Genomic DNA, 19,242 nt, shown 5'->3' on the forward strand with positions numbered 1-19,242 from the left:
TCTCAACAAACCAGTACCAGAAAGGACCTTATACTTTCCTTATTTAACATCTCAACAAACCAGTACCAGAAAGGACCTTTATACTTTCCTTATTTAACATCTCAACAAACCAGTACCAGGAGGACCTTATACTTTCCTTATTTAACATCTCAACAAACCAGTACCAGAAAGGACCTTTATACTTTCCTTATTTAACATCTCAACAAACCATTACCAGAAAGGACCTTTATACTTTCCTTATTTAACATCTCAACAAACCATTACCAGAAAGGACCTTATACTTTCCTTATTTAACATCTCAACAAACCATTACCATAAGGACCTTATACTTTCCTTATTTAACATCTCAACAAACCAGTAAAAGGACCTTATACTTTCCTTATTTACATCTCAACAAAGGTACCTTATACTTTCCTTATTTAACATCTCAACAAACCAGTACCAGAAGGACCTTATACTTTCCTTATTTAACATCTCAACAAACCAGTACCAGAAAGGACCTTATACTTTCCTTATTTAACATCTCAACAAACCAGTACCAGAAGGACCCTTATACTTTCCTTATTTAACATCTCAACAAACCAGTACCAGAAAGGACCTTATACTTTCCTTATTTAACATCTCAACAAACCAGTACCAGAAAGGACCTTATACTTTCCTTATTTAACATCTCAACAAACCAGTACCAGAAAGGACCTTATACTTTCCTTATTTAACATCTCAACAAACCAGTACCAGAAAGGACCTTATACTTTCCTTATTTAACATCTCAACAAACCAGTACCAGAAAGGACCTTATACTTTCCTTATTTAACATCTCAACAAACCATACCAGAAAGGACCTTATACTTTCCTTATTTAACATCTCAACAAACCAGTACCAGAAAGGACCTTATACTTTCCTTATTTAACATCTCAACAAACCAGTACCAGAAAGGACTTATACCTTTTACCTACTTTCCTTTATATTTAACATCTCAACAAACCATTACCAGAAAGGACCTTATACTTTCCTTATTTAACATCTCAACAAACCATACCAGAAAGGACCTTATACTTTCCTTATTTAACTTACACCATTACAAAGGACCTTATACTTTCCTTATTTAACATCTCAACAAACCATTACCAGAAAGGACCTTATACTTTCCTTATTTAACATCTCAACAAACCAGTACCAGAAAGGACCTTATACTTTCCTTATTTAACATCTCAACAAACCAGTACCAGAAAGGACCTTATACTTTCCTTATTTAACATCTCAACAAACCAGTACCAGAAAGGACCTTATACTTTCCTTATTTAACATCTCAACAAACCAGTACCAGAAAGGACCTTCATACTTTCCATATTTAACATCTCAACAAACCAGTTCCAGAATATGAAAGGACCTTATACTTTCCTTATTTAACATCTCAACAAACCAGTACCAGAAAGGACCTTATACTTTCCTTATTTAACATCTCAACAAACCATTACCAGAAAGGACCTTTATACTTTCCATATTTAACATCTCAACAAACCAGTACCAGGACCTTATACTTTCCATATTTAACATCTCAACAAACCGGTACTATAAGGACCTTATACTTTCCTTATTTAACATCTCAACAAACCAGTACCAGAAGAACCTTGATACTTTCCTTATTTAACATCTCAACAAACCAGTACCAGAAAGGACCTTATACTTTCCTTATTTAACATCTCAACAAACCAGTACTATAAGGACCTTATACTTTCCTTATTTAACATCTCAACAAACCGGTACCAGAAAGGACCTTTATACTTTCCATATTTAACATCTCAACAAACCAGTACTAGAAGGACCTTATACTTTCCTTATTTAACATCTCAACAAACCAGTACCAGAAAGGACCTTTATACTTTCCATATTTAACATCTCAACAAACCGGTACCAGAAAGGACCTTTATACTTTCCATATTTAACATCTCAACAATCAACAAACCAGTACTATAAGGACCTTATACTTTCCTTATTTAACATCTCAACAAACCGGTACCAGTACCAGAAGGACCTTATACTTTCCTTATTTAACATCTCAACAAACCAGTACTATAAGGACCTTATACTTTCCTTATTTAACATCTCAACAAACCGGTACCAGAAAGGACCTTTATACTTTCCATATTTAACATCTCAACAAACCAGTACTAGAAGGACCTTATACTTTCCTTATTTAACATCTCAACAAACCAGTACCAGAAGGACCTTTATACTTTCCTTATTTAACATCTCAACAAACCAGTACTATAAGGACCTTATACTTTCCTTATTTAACATCTCAACAAACCAGTACCAGAAGGACCTTTATACTTTCCTTATTTAACATCTCAACAAACCAGTACCAGGACCTTTATACTTTCCTTATTTAACATCTCAACAAACCAGTACCAGGACCTTTATACTTTCCTTATTTAACATCTCAACAAACCAGTACCAGAAAGGACCTTATACTTTCCTTATTTAACATCTCAACAAACCAGTACCAGGAGGACCTTATACTTTTCCTTATTTAACATCTCAACAAACCAGTACCAGAAAGGACCTTATACTTTCCTTATTTCACATCTCAACAAACCAGTACCAGGAGGACGTTATTCTTTCCTTATTTAACATCTCAACAAACCAGTACTATAAGGACCTTATACTTTCCATATTTTACATCTCAAGAAACCAGTACCAGAGGGACCTTATATTTTCCTTATTTAACAAAGTTATTTAAGTATACCTGTAAGTTAATGTTTTCTGTCTCGCTTATATAAAAGAACACTGAATGTATAGTCGATTTAAACAGCTTCAAATTATTTTGTTAGGTTAATGTCTTTGCCATATATTAGTATAGCTGTTCAATTGATTTTTAACAGCATTCGCACATATACATATATATTAGTCATTGGACAACAATTACCGATTCTTGAGGAGTCTTCAAGAATTCTTTTGGTTGCTTTGCCGTAGAAGATACATGTATTTAGCAATGCAACTTAGTTAGTCAAGGTTTCTGATTTAGTATTATGTCCTAAGTTTTGGCTTAGGATGAAGATGGTTGCAATGCTGTCTGCAAAACTTATATCTCAGATAATTCAGAGAACCTTATCATGACAGAAATATTTTACAAGAAATAGAATTATTATATGAACTTTGCACCAGTTTTGTCCAAAAAACACATTTGTTGTCATCAAAAGATTTAACAAAATCAAAAATATTTTGAAGTCTATGCATATGTGTTTATTTGAGACATTTCCAAAATCATCTCTCAAAAACAAGAAACAATGTATTTGATTGAAGTTATATTTAATATCTATAACATGTCATCAATATATATATAAATGAACTGTCTTCAATGAAATGTCACAGTGAATATTTACAATGATTTTATAACTGTCCAATTTTAACTCTCTGCAAAGGTAGCTGAGGCATCCGATAATCCTTTCCGTCTGAAAAATTAAAGATAAAAAGATAAGATTAAAATGCTCCATAATTGAATAAATACATGTACTAATGTTTTCTCTGTCAAGATCTCTTGAGACAAATTTACGTCAAAAACTGATTTACCGAAAGCGTGTACGCGCCGTTTACTTAAACTGCCTACCATCTACGGTTCACTAGCTTGTACAGGTGTACTGAGTATCGACACAAGGCAGTGTGCAAACATCTATTTATAGCGCAAGGTTACCACAGTGTTTGAACGGAAGTGTATAGTATAATCATTAGTTGCTTTTTGTATTGTCACTTGTGAGTATCGAAGCGGGATGAATGAAAACAGGCATGGTATACCGGCTGAGGTCGGTAAAACACCAAATATCGGCATTATTCAGAACTACAAATATGTTTAACATTATAGATGTCCTCATAACATGTATATTAACTAATTCATGAACATGATTTTGAAAATTATGTTAGCAATAGATAAGAATCAAAGTGTAACCACTGAATTATGATCAAAACTGCGATGTGTTTTCGAAGGAAATTGTGTTTTCCACCGTTTTTCCTGAAATATATGTTATAATTGTAACTTATATGAGTAATGTGATTATTTTTTTATTTACAATTTCTTTATTCTACATTATTCGTTATTAGAAAGCGGCTAAAATATATCTTAAAATATGCATACACGAAATAGTTTTGTATAGTTGCTTGTTACTTTACTGTATAGTCGCTTGTTTTAATTAAAAAAGTTACTGTATAGTCACTTGAGCAAAAATCTCATTACAAATCGCTCATATTTCTAATTTTCTGTAATTTTCAAACAAAATGAACTTACATATGGTATCGTTTAGGCCAAACAAAAAGTGTAAAGTTGCGTAAATCAATTTTTTTTTTTATGATTTAATTCATGGAAAGCTCACTTTTTTTTCACGTGATTCCCGGGCGACAACGACATCAAATATGTACATACCAATCGATACAGACGCACAAGGGTGGATTAGTTGCTCATCACTTTTGTGTCTTGATAATGGGACAGATCGCCTTAAAAATTTGACATTATTTTTGTACATATTACTAATGGAATCATTCTTTTCCCTATAAGGTATATTTGAAACCAACATATATTTACACGTTCGATAAGATTTTACTTATTTCGCTGGTGATAAGAAATTACTCGAATACGATTACCCCATGCCTGAAATCGATCACCGCAACAATAGCATTACAGTAAAAACAAAAGTTTAAATCGCGAAATTGAATCCCCCGTGGAATAACTTTAGACACGAAAATTTGAAAAATAATTTTGTAAGTGAATAGCCATTTCCAGTGTAAGAAATATGGAAATGACGTAAGTAATTTTCGTTTATAATTCTAGAACAATTTGTTTTCTCCGTAATTCTGACATTTTTTAAAGTAATGACTGGTCCATGGAAATCAAAGTTATACCTGAGGTATCAACGTGGTGCATTCTATTGCATTTTTGTTGCATTTACTCCATCTAAATTGTAAATGGCTATATATGATATGTGCAACAAAGTTGACTAAACGTGTCAATTGATGTGTATTTGATAACTCTGTTAGACTGATTTGTTTATTTTGTTAGCTTTGGAGCCTTTTATCACTGAATATATTTCCTCTTTATAACAAGCGACTATACAGTGTCCTCGCAAGCAACTACACATCACCAGTTGCAAAACAATGCAAGTGACAATACAAATCAACTGATCATCATAAAACTTCAAAATATGATTAAGTAAAAAATATTGTGTCCATTGATATGTATTTATGAGTTTTATATTGTTCGATTCATTTATAAACATGTGATGGTGCTTGAAATAATGAAAGCCAGACAGAATACCTTAAAATACTGCTCAACATTTCATTAGTCGCTGGTAGTTAAATTTCCTATCCATAATGCCGTTTATAACTGAAGATTACAACAAAAATGTATAGACTAAATGAAATTGGCAAAAATTATCCACTATCCATTGTTGCATTTGTCTTAGCAAGTGATCGAGCACCGCTATACAGACTTGCAACTACGAAATTTAAAAAATACTATACATTTCCGTTCATACACTGTGGTGACATCACCTACTTAGGATCGCTGGACCATATCGTGGGATGGAGAATGTCACACTTCCGAAAAAGATGTGGCTGACGAAGCGTTTCATAAGTCATACAGTGAAACATGAATTGGATATGACATATAAAAAACTTTATTCTGTTCCCGCAAAAAGACTGCGAACAGGCTATGAAGATATCGTCACAAATTTTATAGCAACTATGATAGCATTTAAACCTGAACAAATGCACTTCATTGACGAAGCATCAGTGAAAACGACGTCGGGAAATCGTAAATACAGCCATGCCCCCGTCGGGGACAAGCGTTAATGGACATTCCAACGCACCATCTACAGCATTATTACAACTTGTGTGGATTATGTGTAATCAAAGACTTAACTTTCTAGGTTAACTGATTGAAATTTTGTTAATAAGAAAATGTGTGCTCTAGTTTTGATTTACTTGAAATCTGTAGGTCTATCACCTTTATTTTTTTTAATGACTGAAAGAAGATGTATTAAGATACATTTTCATATAAAAATTGAAATATCGCAGCAATATTATTTTTGTCTTGTATTATTTCAATATTATATCGGCAATTTATCAGAAATGTGACTACCCGTATTAACGGTGGTCTGCGTTGTGCTATAAATAGCTCCCTGGCTGGATCTGTATACAGTGAGTCATAAATGATAGACTGCAGTTGAAGTACATGGCGCGTACACGCTTTCTGTTCACTCGCTGTTAAGTCAATTTTTTCACCTCAGTTTCAACAGAAGAAAAACTTCACTTTTGACTTTAAGTTTGCACTTTTGTTTTCAGGAATCAGAAAATTTGAAATATCTATCAGTTAAAATTGAAAACACATACATATATTAAAAATTTTTTTTTTATTATTCTAACAATATCAAAAGAACTTAAAATTTTCTTATCATTTTACCACATAGAGATAAAGAATACATACGCTTCCTTAAGGAAGACATCAAAAGATACTCTATCTTCTGCATGTCCATCAGGAGTTTGGTCAAAATTCTTTACACCAAGCGTTTTCAGAGCTATAAATACAAAACACTTTTTTATTTGCTTTCATGATCATTGTTGTTCACAGCTAATTATGCCTAACTAGCTTCAAAATACTTATGATTTTCAAACTATAGTTTACAATTATTTACACATTGTTTCTCTTCAAACAAAATTTAACATATCAAATATATTATTAGAACAATTAAAGATGCTCCACCGCTGACAAATGGTATTTTTTAACTATCAAAAACAGGAGCAGACAATTTAGTATTTTTCTTTTGTTACAAAAGTTACGTAGTTTACACCATTACCACCATTGAAAAGTTTGAGCTTCTAATTTTACTTCAAGTTAAAAATATGAAAAATAATTAATTGCATCATGAAAAAATTCCTTGTCACTATATCCTATATGGAATATGATGCACTGATTGCACATGCACCAAAGGCAAAATGAATAATTTTATATGATTTATTGTGTTAATTAGACGTACATGTACACGATTAGACACCAATTATTGTTCAAATGATGAATATCATTTATGCTCTATCGGCGGTGGAGCATTTTTAATAAACAAATGAATTATTCTGGCTTAGTGTCTTGGAAGAATCTTCTAAAAGATAAATTGCAAGGAATGGGATGGTGGTCATGGAAATGTTTGACATGATGTAAACATAGCATGCTATATTACCTTATACTAAAGTTGAACAAATTACAACGATTAACTAAATAACATTAACTCAAAACAGAAAATTACCTTCTGAATATTGCTGAAATGTGATACATCCTCGATTGGTTGGGTCTAACATGCCAAACACTGACTGAATGTTGGTGTCATCGAAAAGGCAGGGATAGTCCATTTTTGTTATTTTGGACTTCTGAAGCTTTTCTAAAACATCTATCATAAACTTTTTGGGTTCATCTGTTCAAAACATAAAAGAATAAATATGGTATTATTAATATCATAAAGAGGTATAAAATCTGCTGTCTTAAGTGTGTTAATGCAGAAACTAGGATACTTGGCCAATCTGATTAAAACCAGCTTGGAAACAGATTGGATGCTTGGCAAACAAAACATCAAAAATTGAGTCTCTTATTATTTACATTTCCAAAATTACAGCTGGTTTTTATTATCATCATCATCATGAAATCATACACATTATTGGATCAGATATACAAATCCTACATTAAGCTGGTTATGTATGATTGAAAAATTTCCATGTTCTAAAATAATATGTTGTAGTATATCCTATAGCAGTCTCAGATGATGCCAGTATTAAGGATGAAAACACAATCTAATTAAAATAAAATTAAAATTAAATTAACAACTCCTCGTTCAGGGTCACCTCAGCATAACCCCTATGGTTAGCCATTCAGCATGTTAAATAGTGCAAAGGCTACTAGCTATGTATGCCCTGAGATGTTCCATTTTAGGCCAGGGGTCATGGTGAGGTGACGCAGTGTAACTTTGGCTTTCAGCTCAATAACAAATACTTATAAGTCACCTTAATATCCACTGGCAAAAGGTGCACTCTAAGTTTTATCATAGTTTTTATATGACACAACTGGATATCAACCATGCATTTACAAGAACAAGATGCACTTCTATTAAACATAGCGGTAATCAGCTAATTTACTTATGGCGTATAAGAAGAAGTAACTGGTAAAGATAAATTATAGAGAAAAGGCGTCATCCTATTCATCTAGTGCACAAGTTATCATGTACGTAAGTGATTTGGCACAAATAATGACTACGTAATTTCATCTACATGTATATTGTATGTGTTGATCCAGTATAAAATGTGCAATTCTCACCATTTAAGTAACATTAATCGAAAGATTTCTGATGTTAATGCTGGTGATGTATGTATATACATTGTATGTGATATCAAGATCATCAGAAAATTTGGATTACATTTAGTATACATGTACATTCAGTTAAAATTTAGCTAATGAAATCACTTAATGGATGAAGACAGTATTGCGACAGTAACTTGTGATATAAATTATTCTGAAACTCCTGAACATAAACTTCTGAAATAACTATTATTTTTGAAAAGATAGCTATATGGCTATGCTTGAACTTTTTCATTAACATGTTAGATGGTATAAATACTTGTCAGTTGTCACAGATTTTTTGTCTGTGTAGTTTTCTTTTTAAATCCCTGTTTGAGTGGAGCATTATGAATATGATTTTGCATATCATATTTAACAGTGTTATGGAATGAACGGTAAAAAATAACCAATGGTACAAAGAAATATATCGGTTGGAAGAGTCGGTTTGTTTTAATGTGTTTATTTTTGAAAGCCATTTTGGACCATAAGATTTCAATATGGACGAAATGACTACGTACCACATTGTCGAAAATTAAATTTCAAAAATGTTCATCGAGCGAGAAACGCGACAACATTATAGTATTACCTGGTCTATTGTAAATGAGTTGTGATGTCATGTTGTTAAATAGCTCCAATACCCGGTGGTCTTCAAGATATTGCCTAGCTTCTCCATCTCTCGTATTTGCATCTCCTGCGGTAGACATCTTGGCTTTTACTGTTGCTGTGGATACTAACCGGAAGTTTATATTATTATTTTCTTATTTAATGTTCAAAAATATTTTTGTTCATAATTTCTCCATTTATTTACTCTAAATATACACACTACTAATAATAAAAGAAATACGACTTAAGAAAGTTTATTTTAATGTTAAAAGGTTTATTGTTGTATCCGGGCATTTTCAATATGGCTGCTTCCATGAAACAAGTGCGCGAAACTACATTGTGAAAATATTGTTTATTCATTAACTGTATAACTATAGTGTGGCATAGTAAATATCGTAGGATAGTCTTAATTTTATCCAGACATGTTCCTAGAAATACTTTAATGAAGATTGATACTTTATTTGATATTTCTTTATGATGTTTACTTTTATTTACACCGGCAATTTAACGTTAGCAGACGAATTTTTATGGTAGAAGTCAAAAAGGAGATATATGCTTTCGATTTGAAGATTGATGTTTATAGAGAAGTTTACTTTTACTGACACAGTCTCTTCTAATCATTGATTTGAACAATGACTTACCCAGTGGATCACAAAACGGTGTTTGTTTTGGACCGGAGTCAATTGTTTGCAGTATCTTGCAACCAAAGCATAGAGTATGATGTTATGTCCAAAACAAGAACCCCAGGAATTATACCTGCCGCTCCGATAATGAAGTCTCTATGGACATGTAATGTGGAAGTTATGGCAGAATACATGAGGATCGTCTATGATATTTTTCCTTCTAAAAAACTGGTAAGAGCAGTAGAGCTGCTATCATACATATATACAAATGTATATCTGCATCGCGATATATTATGATTGTATAGAGGAGACAACGATATTTCATAATCATATTTACGATATTGCCAATGGCCTAACCCATCATGTGTAGTGTTAAATGGAAAGGAAACTGACTTTGCGCTAGCCACTGTCAGATTACAAGTTGACAACATAGTTCAACAATGTTTAAAAGCATATTGGAGAATATGCATGTAGGTCAAATCAGTTAGTGTTTATGATACTAAATAGGAACACATTTATACAATATATAGAGTGGTCATGTCACCATGTGTGCCATACTCCATTGTGTGTATTGTTATACTTCAACACTAAAATATATATGGTACCATAACTGATAAACTTATAAAATAAGACTATGAAAGCAACGTGAGTTATATAAAGCGAAAGTATATAAGGAAAAGGTAGTTGATAAGCGACAGGAGGGATAGTGGATTGAGATTAAGTCCTGCATAAAAATGTCATTGATGTTTGTAGTTTGTGTCAGCGTGATTTGATATCGGGCAATGAAGAAAAACATTTACAAAAATTTTGATGTAATTATTTTTGCAATAAGCCAGATAGATTCATTAATAATTATGAAAGTGTGAATGGGTAGCGTGTTCCCTGATGATATATTGTACTTTCATGAAAGGTCCTATAAACGAAAAAAAATGATTTGACTTGTATTTCCATCAATACCTTATTGCCACAATATTGGCAAATGATGATATTGTGATGCAAATTTTCCCTATGATAACAGCTCCAAAGAGCATGATGCATTTGTACTTACGAATGATGTTCAAATGGAACTTTCAGACAATCTTGTAAACAGAAGTTCGTGTGGATGCAGTTTTATATTGATAAGGTTATGGATTTTTATGAATTGTCTAAAGGCTAAAATAAATGAATTCAGATATTCAAATATTGTTAATACAAGACTTCTAGTTATACACTTAAATGACATTTACATTACATGTACAATGTATCTCATAAGAAAAATACATCAGTAGTTGTATAAAAAATAAGGGTTGATGTATTTAGTACTTTTTGACTGAGGTGGTCATGTTTGGGACTCAGGATTAGCATATTGGCATTACAATTTTCAGTACTCTTTCCTTAATATATCTCACTGCTCACTTCATCTAAATGGTAATTTGCTGATACATGTAACTTCTCTTCATTTACAGGTAGATAAAAAATAACTTTTCTTGTTTCTACACATTTACTATATTATTCATTTACCTCAGAAATTTCATACCCGTAATGGACTGTTCTAGTGTTTGATTAAGAAGGACCTTAATGTGTTTTTAGGGCTATGAGTTAAAGATGATATAATTATATAGCCTATATAAAGGAACAACTTAAACACAGTTAACTTCTTCAATTTATACTACTGAGGAACCTACATTTTCTTTGTTTGAATTTAATCAAGTTTTGTTTTCTTTTGTTTATAGATACGAGTTGTGACTGGATCACAGTCACTGAACGGTTGGACACAGAAGGACCAGAATATCCAACATGTAGGTATTATTTTAAAGTGACAAGTCACTATTGCATCAACTCAACATTTAAAGTGATATTCGTCAGTAGGCTTGCTGAGCTAAACATATTAACTTTGTTTTACCAATTCAGACAATTATATAGTAAGTAAAGTTTTGCTAAGTCAAATAGTACAAATGGATGTAGTACTATTTGATTTGTCAACAATAATCTGTTAATATAATATAGATGTTGAAAAGCATCAATCTCAGTTTCTGTCTGAAAAAAAACCTAAATACAGAATATCTTTTTGTTTTTACTTTATTTCAATATATATATACGTGTATAGTGAACATTTTATTCGGGAATTCATAAAAAAAAGTTCAACAATATTCAGAATAATTGAAATTAAAAAACAAATATCTTGGAGAATTGTCCTAGGTTGGGTCACTGTGGTCTGTGTAGCTTCATTTTACCTCTGTCATCATGACTGCCTGACTAAGAATGTGGAACTCAGTTAACTCTCCATCAACCTCTAGAATATTGAAATTATCAGTGAACTTAGGCCTGATGGTTTTTGTCTCTACATCATTTATTTATTTTTATGTATATTGAAAATATGGATATAGAGGCTTTCAGCCTGCATTCATTGATTTTCCTAATAAATTCTAATAAGAATAATATCTAGTATCAAACTAGGGGAGATAATCAAGTATTACAATTCCGCTGAGGAAATCTTATAGATATATATATTATCATATTAGGGGATTGGATTTAATTCACAGTGGCAAGGAATGTTGATTATTTTTTCATAGGAGCTTCAAACTTTATTTCAATCTGTTTTTATAATTTTATGAAGTGTATGAACTGTGTGTGGCTGTAATTCATGCGTAGGGATAAAGGATAGACATTTTTCCTGTAGGTAATGTTGGGCCTGGGTCAAATTGGGCCACCTAGCCCCAGGAATAAAGATGATGACTATAGTATGATGCATGGTCTGTCACATGCGATTGAGATCCTATGTGAACCGACGGAGATCCAGGCAGAGGACATGGATACCATCCACAACAAGGGGCGCATCATCTGTCTGACATCAGTGAAAAGGTTAGCTTGTAATTATTTTTTATCATCATTTTAGTGAATTTGTCCCCTTATGCATTAATTATAAAATGATATTAACTGGACATTAATAGGACATCAAACTAGTTAAACCAAACCTAAGGTGTGAAATATTGACAAACTGTGAGATTAAAGTACTTTTGTGTTAATGATAGTACTCTTGTAAAAGTGTGAATATCTCTTGAATAGATTTTATTTCTAGATTTTCTATAGATCTTGGAAATCAGAAAAGAGTTTTGATTACAGGTAAACATAATTTATTGGTAACTGGGTCATTTTTACTAATTTTGATTTTATTAAGTACTGGTTAAAGGGACAATTCAGTCTAAAAGAACGTTAAAATTTGTACATATATCGGAAAAAACCTGGTTATAATGGAAATAAGATCAGTCGGTTTTACTGTGATATGCCTGAAAAGCCCATGGTGGTGACATGTGTGTAGATGTTCAAACTCGCTCGCTGTCCGCCATTACACATTTTGGTCGAACTTCTTGTATGCCGAACCCTGTCCATTGCTTGTAGAGTAATGCAACTGTTGTCTAGAACCGCTCAAATCGCTCTGACAGTAGTGTGTTTACCTTATTAGGTAAATTATCTTGTCTAAAAATCATTTTATCACCTTCTCAGTGGTTATGTAGTTTATTTGTTTAACGTGCGTGACTTTGGCTCTGGTATGGGTACAGTGCCAATATTGTACCTGCTTAATCGAATTGATCAACGATTTGATATTACAACAATATTAATTAAAATACTCATCAATGTCGTGGAATTTGTCAATGTTTTACGTTATATGTTTCATAAGAAATGTAGAACAATACATTTATGCTTTAGTTTGCTTCTTGGTTATGTAAAAGAATTAGCCTAAGTGAATTGTCCCTTTAATCATATGTAGAATTTATTGGATACTTAGTTATTTTTTGCCCATGCATTTCTAATTCTATCCTAAATTTCTTATTCAATAATTTTAAATTTACTTTTTTTTTTTAAATTTAATAGATATGTTCTTGTGATTGGTTATTTCATGATCATTGGGAATAAAAATAGCTTCTATAAGAGTATGTAATTGATCTACCATCTGAAAAATGAATGAATTTTTATGGCCCCATCCTGAAACAAAGCTTTCTTTCTATTTTCTTTAGTGATGCACAAATAAGGATGTTAGAAGAATGTGTACAAGACGCCATGAACCAGCACAACAAGTTGGCTGCAGCTTCAGACAGGTAAGGTCTATTTCTGCCTACAGTTATGTTTAGTGACTATTCTGTATTTGCATATTACAGAGTTATCTGCCCTATTGGGAAGGTTTTAATTGTGACGTCATCAGTTTACAAGCGTAATGTCATACATTTAAGAGAAAACACCATAAGTCTAGCGCACAAAATAATGATACCACAATATTGATATCTATCCGCAAGGGAGACCACTCTTTCATATGCAAAGATAGAATACAGAGGGTCCAGGTCATACAGATGGAGTTGATACTTTTCTGACCGTTTTTGAAGTCTTATGATTTTTGTTGTTTTCGCACAAGGTACTGTGCATAAACTAATTTTCTTTTGTGTGTTATTTATTTTTGCGAATTACATGATTAAAGTAATTTTTTGAAAGTTCATTTCGGAGAAATCTTACAATGTCGTAAACATTTTATCTATACTTCAGGCACAATTAAATTGAATGGTATTTCCATTCAATTTTAAATCTTTTAAACTTACTGTTAGCGAAAATGCTTTGAAATGGGAATCTCAAAATTGTCTAGCCAAAGAAAGGTGGTTAACAAAAGTTATTGAGCTATGTATTTTACTTTTGCAACATTCTAATGTAACATGATACACTGTAATGCTGTCGGCCTGATAACAGATGAAATCACCAAAGAAAGACGTTTTACTATAATAAGGATTTTGTCTTCCACATGATACCTGATTCCTTTGTATCGTATTTGAAGCTACATTCCTTTGTTCTATTGTTCAATGCGATTGGTGAAAATCATTAAAAATATAGTATCCTCTTACGGCTTAAAGTTTGACTATAAAGTGTGTTACTGTACACTGTCTGTAGGTGGCACCAAGTCTCTTTCCATTGAACCTCTCTGTTTCTGTTAGAGTTGTCTTTCTTGGTTCATCATTATATTTACATGGAACGAGGCTTGGAACTTCCATTACAAGAATTATATATCGTTTTACATTGATTTAAAACAATTTAAACCTGTACAGTAGACTGTGAAATCATTTTCATAAGTTATAACAGTGAAGGTGGCATCAGGTGTTTTCATTAAGTGACATGAACCTAAAATAAGTTGTTCTGTATGCTTAGATTTGGTTTTCAGATGTTTATTGAATATTTTATTACAATGAATGGTTATCTAAAACAACAGGAAATAGGAATACCTACCCCAAAAATGATACCAATAGACTGTCATATTCTATTTTGGGAACACAAAATGAAAGCTGGTCGAAAGCGAGGTTATAATGAACAACAAACTTGCTGACACGACAAGGAATATTAGTTTTCCATATTTTAAGATGATTTTCTAATTTACGATTGTTGACATATGAAGTATAAGCCATATTTGTTAATGTTGTAATAAAACAATTTGTGTTTAGCGTACTTGAATGATAGGTCAAAAATCAAACGAGACTTTTCATTCGACGGGGCACCGCGAAGGGAAGTTCTTGTCTTAATCGCACATATGTACATCACGCATATATGAAATTGGAAGTTGATCCAATCTACTGTATTGCAAAGATTATCTATATTTACCTTCTTTCCCAATCGCGCACGTTACTGACTCTTGTCATAATCCATTTCCTATCGGAATTTGTTTGTTTTAGCTTCACCCACGTTTTTGACCCACCATTTTACGTTCATTCAATTTGTGCAGTGCATTGTGGGAGGTCACTAAAGATCAACACTACTATTTTTATCACGCTGCAGTCTACAAAATTTGACCGGGCCGGTTCAAAATACAGAAAGATGGAATTTCCATTATAATTATTTTATTTGACACATTTGCACAATAACTGATACATTTTACTTAGTAAGGTATCTGACATGTCTTAAATATGTATTTTACTCAAATTTACATGGTTTATTATTTAGGTTGATGTCCCTTTAACCAAAATGACTTTTAATTAAAAAAATGACTTTGATAATTTTTTTATTGTCCCAAAAGTCCCTAGGTTTCTGTCAATCCTTACACTAGCCACCACCTCTAGGGTCTAGACCTTGTAAATAAAGTGGGCCATCTTTTGTTGTTGTTGTCCTATTTACCTGGCAGTCACTATTCCAGATGGCAAAACAGCGAAATGAAGGTTGTTTTAAACAAATACTATATTTTCATGCTTTTCCATTTTCATTGTTTACCTAGCAGTCTTCATTCGAATCTTTTTCAAATGTTAACTGGCTAAGAAAAAAATAGTTAAAAAAGAAAGAACAAAAACAGACACATGATTTTGATGTTGCATTAGTTTTATGTAGAGATGACATACGAACATGATTGAACATTGTCTATTTCTGATCAACCTAAATGATGAATATGACAAATTTCAGTATCCCTTCTAACCTGGAGAAATCAATACATACACACTTGATTCAGTATTTATATGACGAATGACTTGTAAAGACTCCTACAGAATATAATAATAAGTGTCATTACATTGCTTTATATACAAATGATTCATTTGCTTGTGATCGATGTTGTACATTGTACCCGCGGTACTATAGTACATCAGACAGAATTGGGTGTCATTATTGTGGCATGTTCACTGAAAACCTATCTTAATAGTATAATGGTTCTACACCACTGTTTGGTTGATTCACATGTTTATAAAGCTTCATGAAAAACCAATGGTGACTTTGTAAAGTAAAGTCTTGTCATAACACAACCAGAGTTGGACTATGGAAAGTTTCTTATTTATCCTTTATGTTACATAACTTGTAAAAATAGATAAAAGAAATAAACTCCTTATGGTACACAATTCCTGTACATATCAAGTTTTGAGCTGCCTGTTTGCAGTACCATTGGAAAAGGCCAATATCACAGACTTATTGACTTTCACCAAAATTTTAGAAGTCAATTATGATGGTAACAAACAGGTAAGCTAGAGAAAGTTGGGTGTGCAAATTATGGTCTGCTGTAAGTTCTAGTTATTATTTCAGATATTCACCACTTATCTGATTGTCCCACTATTCAGTCACCACTAATCTGGTCATCCCATGATCCAGTCACCACTAATCTGGTTGCCCACTATCTAGTCACCACTAATCTGGTTGTTCCACCATACAGTCACCACTAATCTGGTTGTTCCACCATACAGTCACCACTAATCTGGTTGTCCCACTATCCAGTCACCACTAATCTGGTTGTCCCACTATCCAGTCACCACTAATCTGGTTGTCCCACTATCCAGTCACCACTAATCTGGTTGTTCTACCATACAGTCGACCACTTATCTGGTGGTCCAACTATCCAGTCACCACTAATCTGGTTGTTCTACCATACAGTCGACCACTAATCTGGTGGTCCAACTATCCAGTCACCACTAATCTGGTTATCCCACTATCTAGTCACCACTAATCTTGTTGTCCCACTATCCAGTCACCACTAATCTGGTTGTTCTACCATACAGTCGACCACTAATCTGGTGGTCCAACTATCCAGTTACCACTAATCTCATTCTGGTTATCCCACTATCTAATCACCACTAATCTGGTTGTCCCACTATCCAGTCACCACTAATCTGGTTGTTCTACCATACAGTTGACCACTAATCTGGTGGTCCAACTATCCACTACAGTCACCACTAATTTGGGTGTCCCACTATCAAGTCACCACTTATCTGGTGGTCAAACTATCTAGTCACCACTAATCTGGTTGTTCCACTATCCAGTCATCACTTATCTGGTTGTCCCAATATTCAGTGCCCACTAATCTAGTTGCCCCACTATCCAGTCACCACTAATTTGGTTGTCCCACTATCCAGTCACCACTAATCTGGTGGTCCCACTATCCAGTCACCACTAATCTGGTTGTTCTACCATACAGTCGACCACTAATCTGGTTGTCCCACTATCCAGTCACCACTAATCTGGTCATCCCACTATCTAGTCACCACTAATCTGGTCATCCCACTATCTAGTCACCACTAATCTGGTTGTCCCACTATCCAGTCACCACTAATCTGGTTGTTCCACTATCCAGTCACCACTAATCTGGTTGTTCTACCATACAGTCGACCACTAATCTGGTGGTCTCACTATCCATTCCCCCACCAATCTGTTCATTCCAGTATACAGTCACCACTAATTTGGTTGTCCCACTATCAAGTCACAACTTATCTGGTGGTCCACTATCTCCAGTCACCACTAATCTGGTTGTTCCACTATCCAGTCATCACTTATCTGGTTGTCCCAATATTCAGTGCCCACTAATCTATTTGCCCCACTATCCAGTCACCACTAATTTGGTTGTCCCACTATCCAGTCACCACTAATCTGGTTGTCCCACTATCCAGTCACCACTAATCTGGTTGTTCTACCATACAGTCGACCACTAATCTGGTTGTCCCACTATCCAGTCACCACTAATCTGGTCATCCCACTATCTAGTCACCACTAATCTGGTCATCCCACTATCCAGTCACCACTAATCTGGTCATCCCCACTATCCAGTCACCACTAATCTGGTCATCCCACTATCTAGTCACCACTAATCTGGTTGTTCTACCATACAGTTGACCACTAATCTGGTTGTCCCACTATCCAGTCACCACTAATCTGGTCATCCCCACTATCCAGTCACCACTAATCTGGTCATCCACTATCTAGTCACTTCTGGTGTCCCATTATCCAGTCCCCACTAATCTGGTTGTCCCAATATCCAGTCCCCTCTAATCTGGTTGTCCCAATTTCCAGTCCCACTAATCTGGTTTGTCCCAATATTCAGTCCCCACTAATCTGGTTGTCCCACTATCCAGTCACCACTAATTTGGTTGTCCCACTATCCAGTCACCACTAATCTAGTTGTCCCACTATCCAGTCTATGCATAATGGGTGACAACCCTATTAATGGTGATCGGTTAGTGGAAAGACAACCAGATTAGTTGTGTCTGGATAGTGGAACAACCAGATACTTGGTGATGGGTTAGTGGGACAACTAGATTAGTGTTGATTGCTTAGTGGGACAACCAGATTAGTGTTGATTGCTTAGTGGGACAACCAGATTAGTGGTGATTGGATAGTGGAATACCCAGATTAGTGGTGACTGAATAGCCACTAATCCGGTTGTCATTCCACTATTCAGTCACTACAAATCTGGTTGTCCCACTAACCAATCACCACTAATCTGGTTGACCCACTATTCAGTCACCACTAATCTGGTTGACCTATTAACCAATCACCACTAATCTGGTTGACCTATTAACCAATCAACACTAATCTGGTTGTCTTTCCACTAACCAATCACCACTAATATGGTTGTCCCCCACGATACAGTTGACGTCTGTTTGACCAATCGTCACCATTAGTATGCTATTCCCATTATTGAATCCTCGCAGCCATACTTGTTTTACCAACATATAGCTACGTATAAAGTATATGTGCATAGTTTTAGGACATTTTATCCTACCCTACTATGACACAGGGTGGGGTCATTATAATGTTGTCTATGTCTGTTCCACCATGTTGTGTCTGATTTTGTTATTGCCTGTTATATCCTGTCATGTCGTATCCAGGGCCTAGTTTCAAAAACATTCCTTAAATTTAAGGAATTCCTAAAGTTAAAAATCTAAATAGGA

General features: G+C 33.9%; 2 protein-coding genes across 3 annotated transcripts in view; one reads left to right on the top strand and one right to left on the bottom strand.

Moving 5' to 3' along the window:
• Window positions 1-3,296: 3,296 nt before the first annotated feature.
• LOC138336762 (EF-hand calcium-binding domain-containing protein 10-like) lies at window positions 3,297-9,115 on the bottom strand. Its single transcript, XM_069286317.1, has 4 exons — window positions 8,956-9,115; window positions 7,291-7,455; window positions 6,477-6,567; window positions 3,297-3,456 (listed from the first exon to the last, which is right to left on the bottom strand). The coding sequence occupies exons 1-4, from the start codon at window positions 9,071-9,073 to the stop codon at window positions 3,411-3,413; spliced, it is 420 nt and encodes a 139-aa protein (XP_069142418.1). The 5' UTR covers window positions 9,074-9,115; the 3' UTR covers window positions 3,297-3,410.
• A 154-nt stretch (window positions 9,116-9,269) lies between these two features.
• LOC138336760 (integrator complex subunit 13-like) overlaps window positions 9,270-19,242 on the top strand; it is a 142,568-nt gene continuing 132,595 nt past the window's right edge. For both annotated transcript variants that reach the window (XM_069286315.1, XM_069286314.1), the window contains exons 1-4: window positions 9,270-9,826; window positions 11,308-11,373; window positions 12,255-12,436; window positions 13,591-13,671. In XM_069286315.1, the coding sequence (XP_069142416.1) occupies window positions 9,605-9,826; window positions 11,308-11,373; window positions 12,255-12,436; window positions 13,591-13,671 (551 nt within the window). In that variant the 5' untranslated portion in view covers window positions 9,270-9,604. The remainder of the gene's footprint in view (window positions 9,827-11,307; window positions 11,374-12,254; window positions 12,437-13,590; window positions 13,672-19,242) is intronic.

The sequence above is a fragment of the Argopecten irradians genome, chromosome 12 (assembly GCF_041381155.1).
Source record: "Argopecten irradians isolate NY chromosome 12, Ai_NY, whole genome shotgun sequence".
NCBI classification, from domain to species: Eukaryota; Metazoa; Mollusca; class Bivalvia; order Pectinida; family Pectinidae; genus Argopecten; species Argopecten irradians.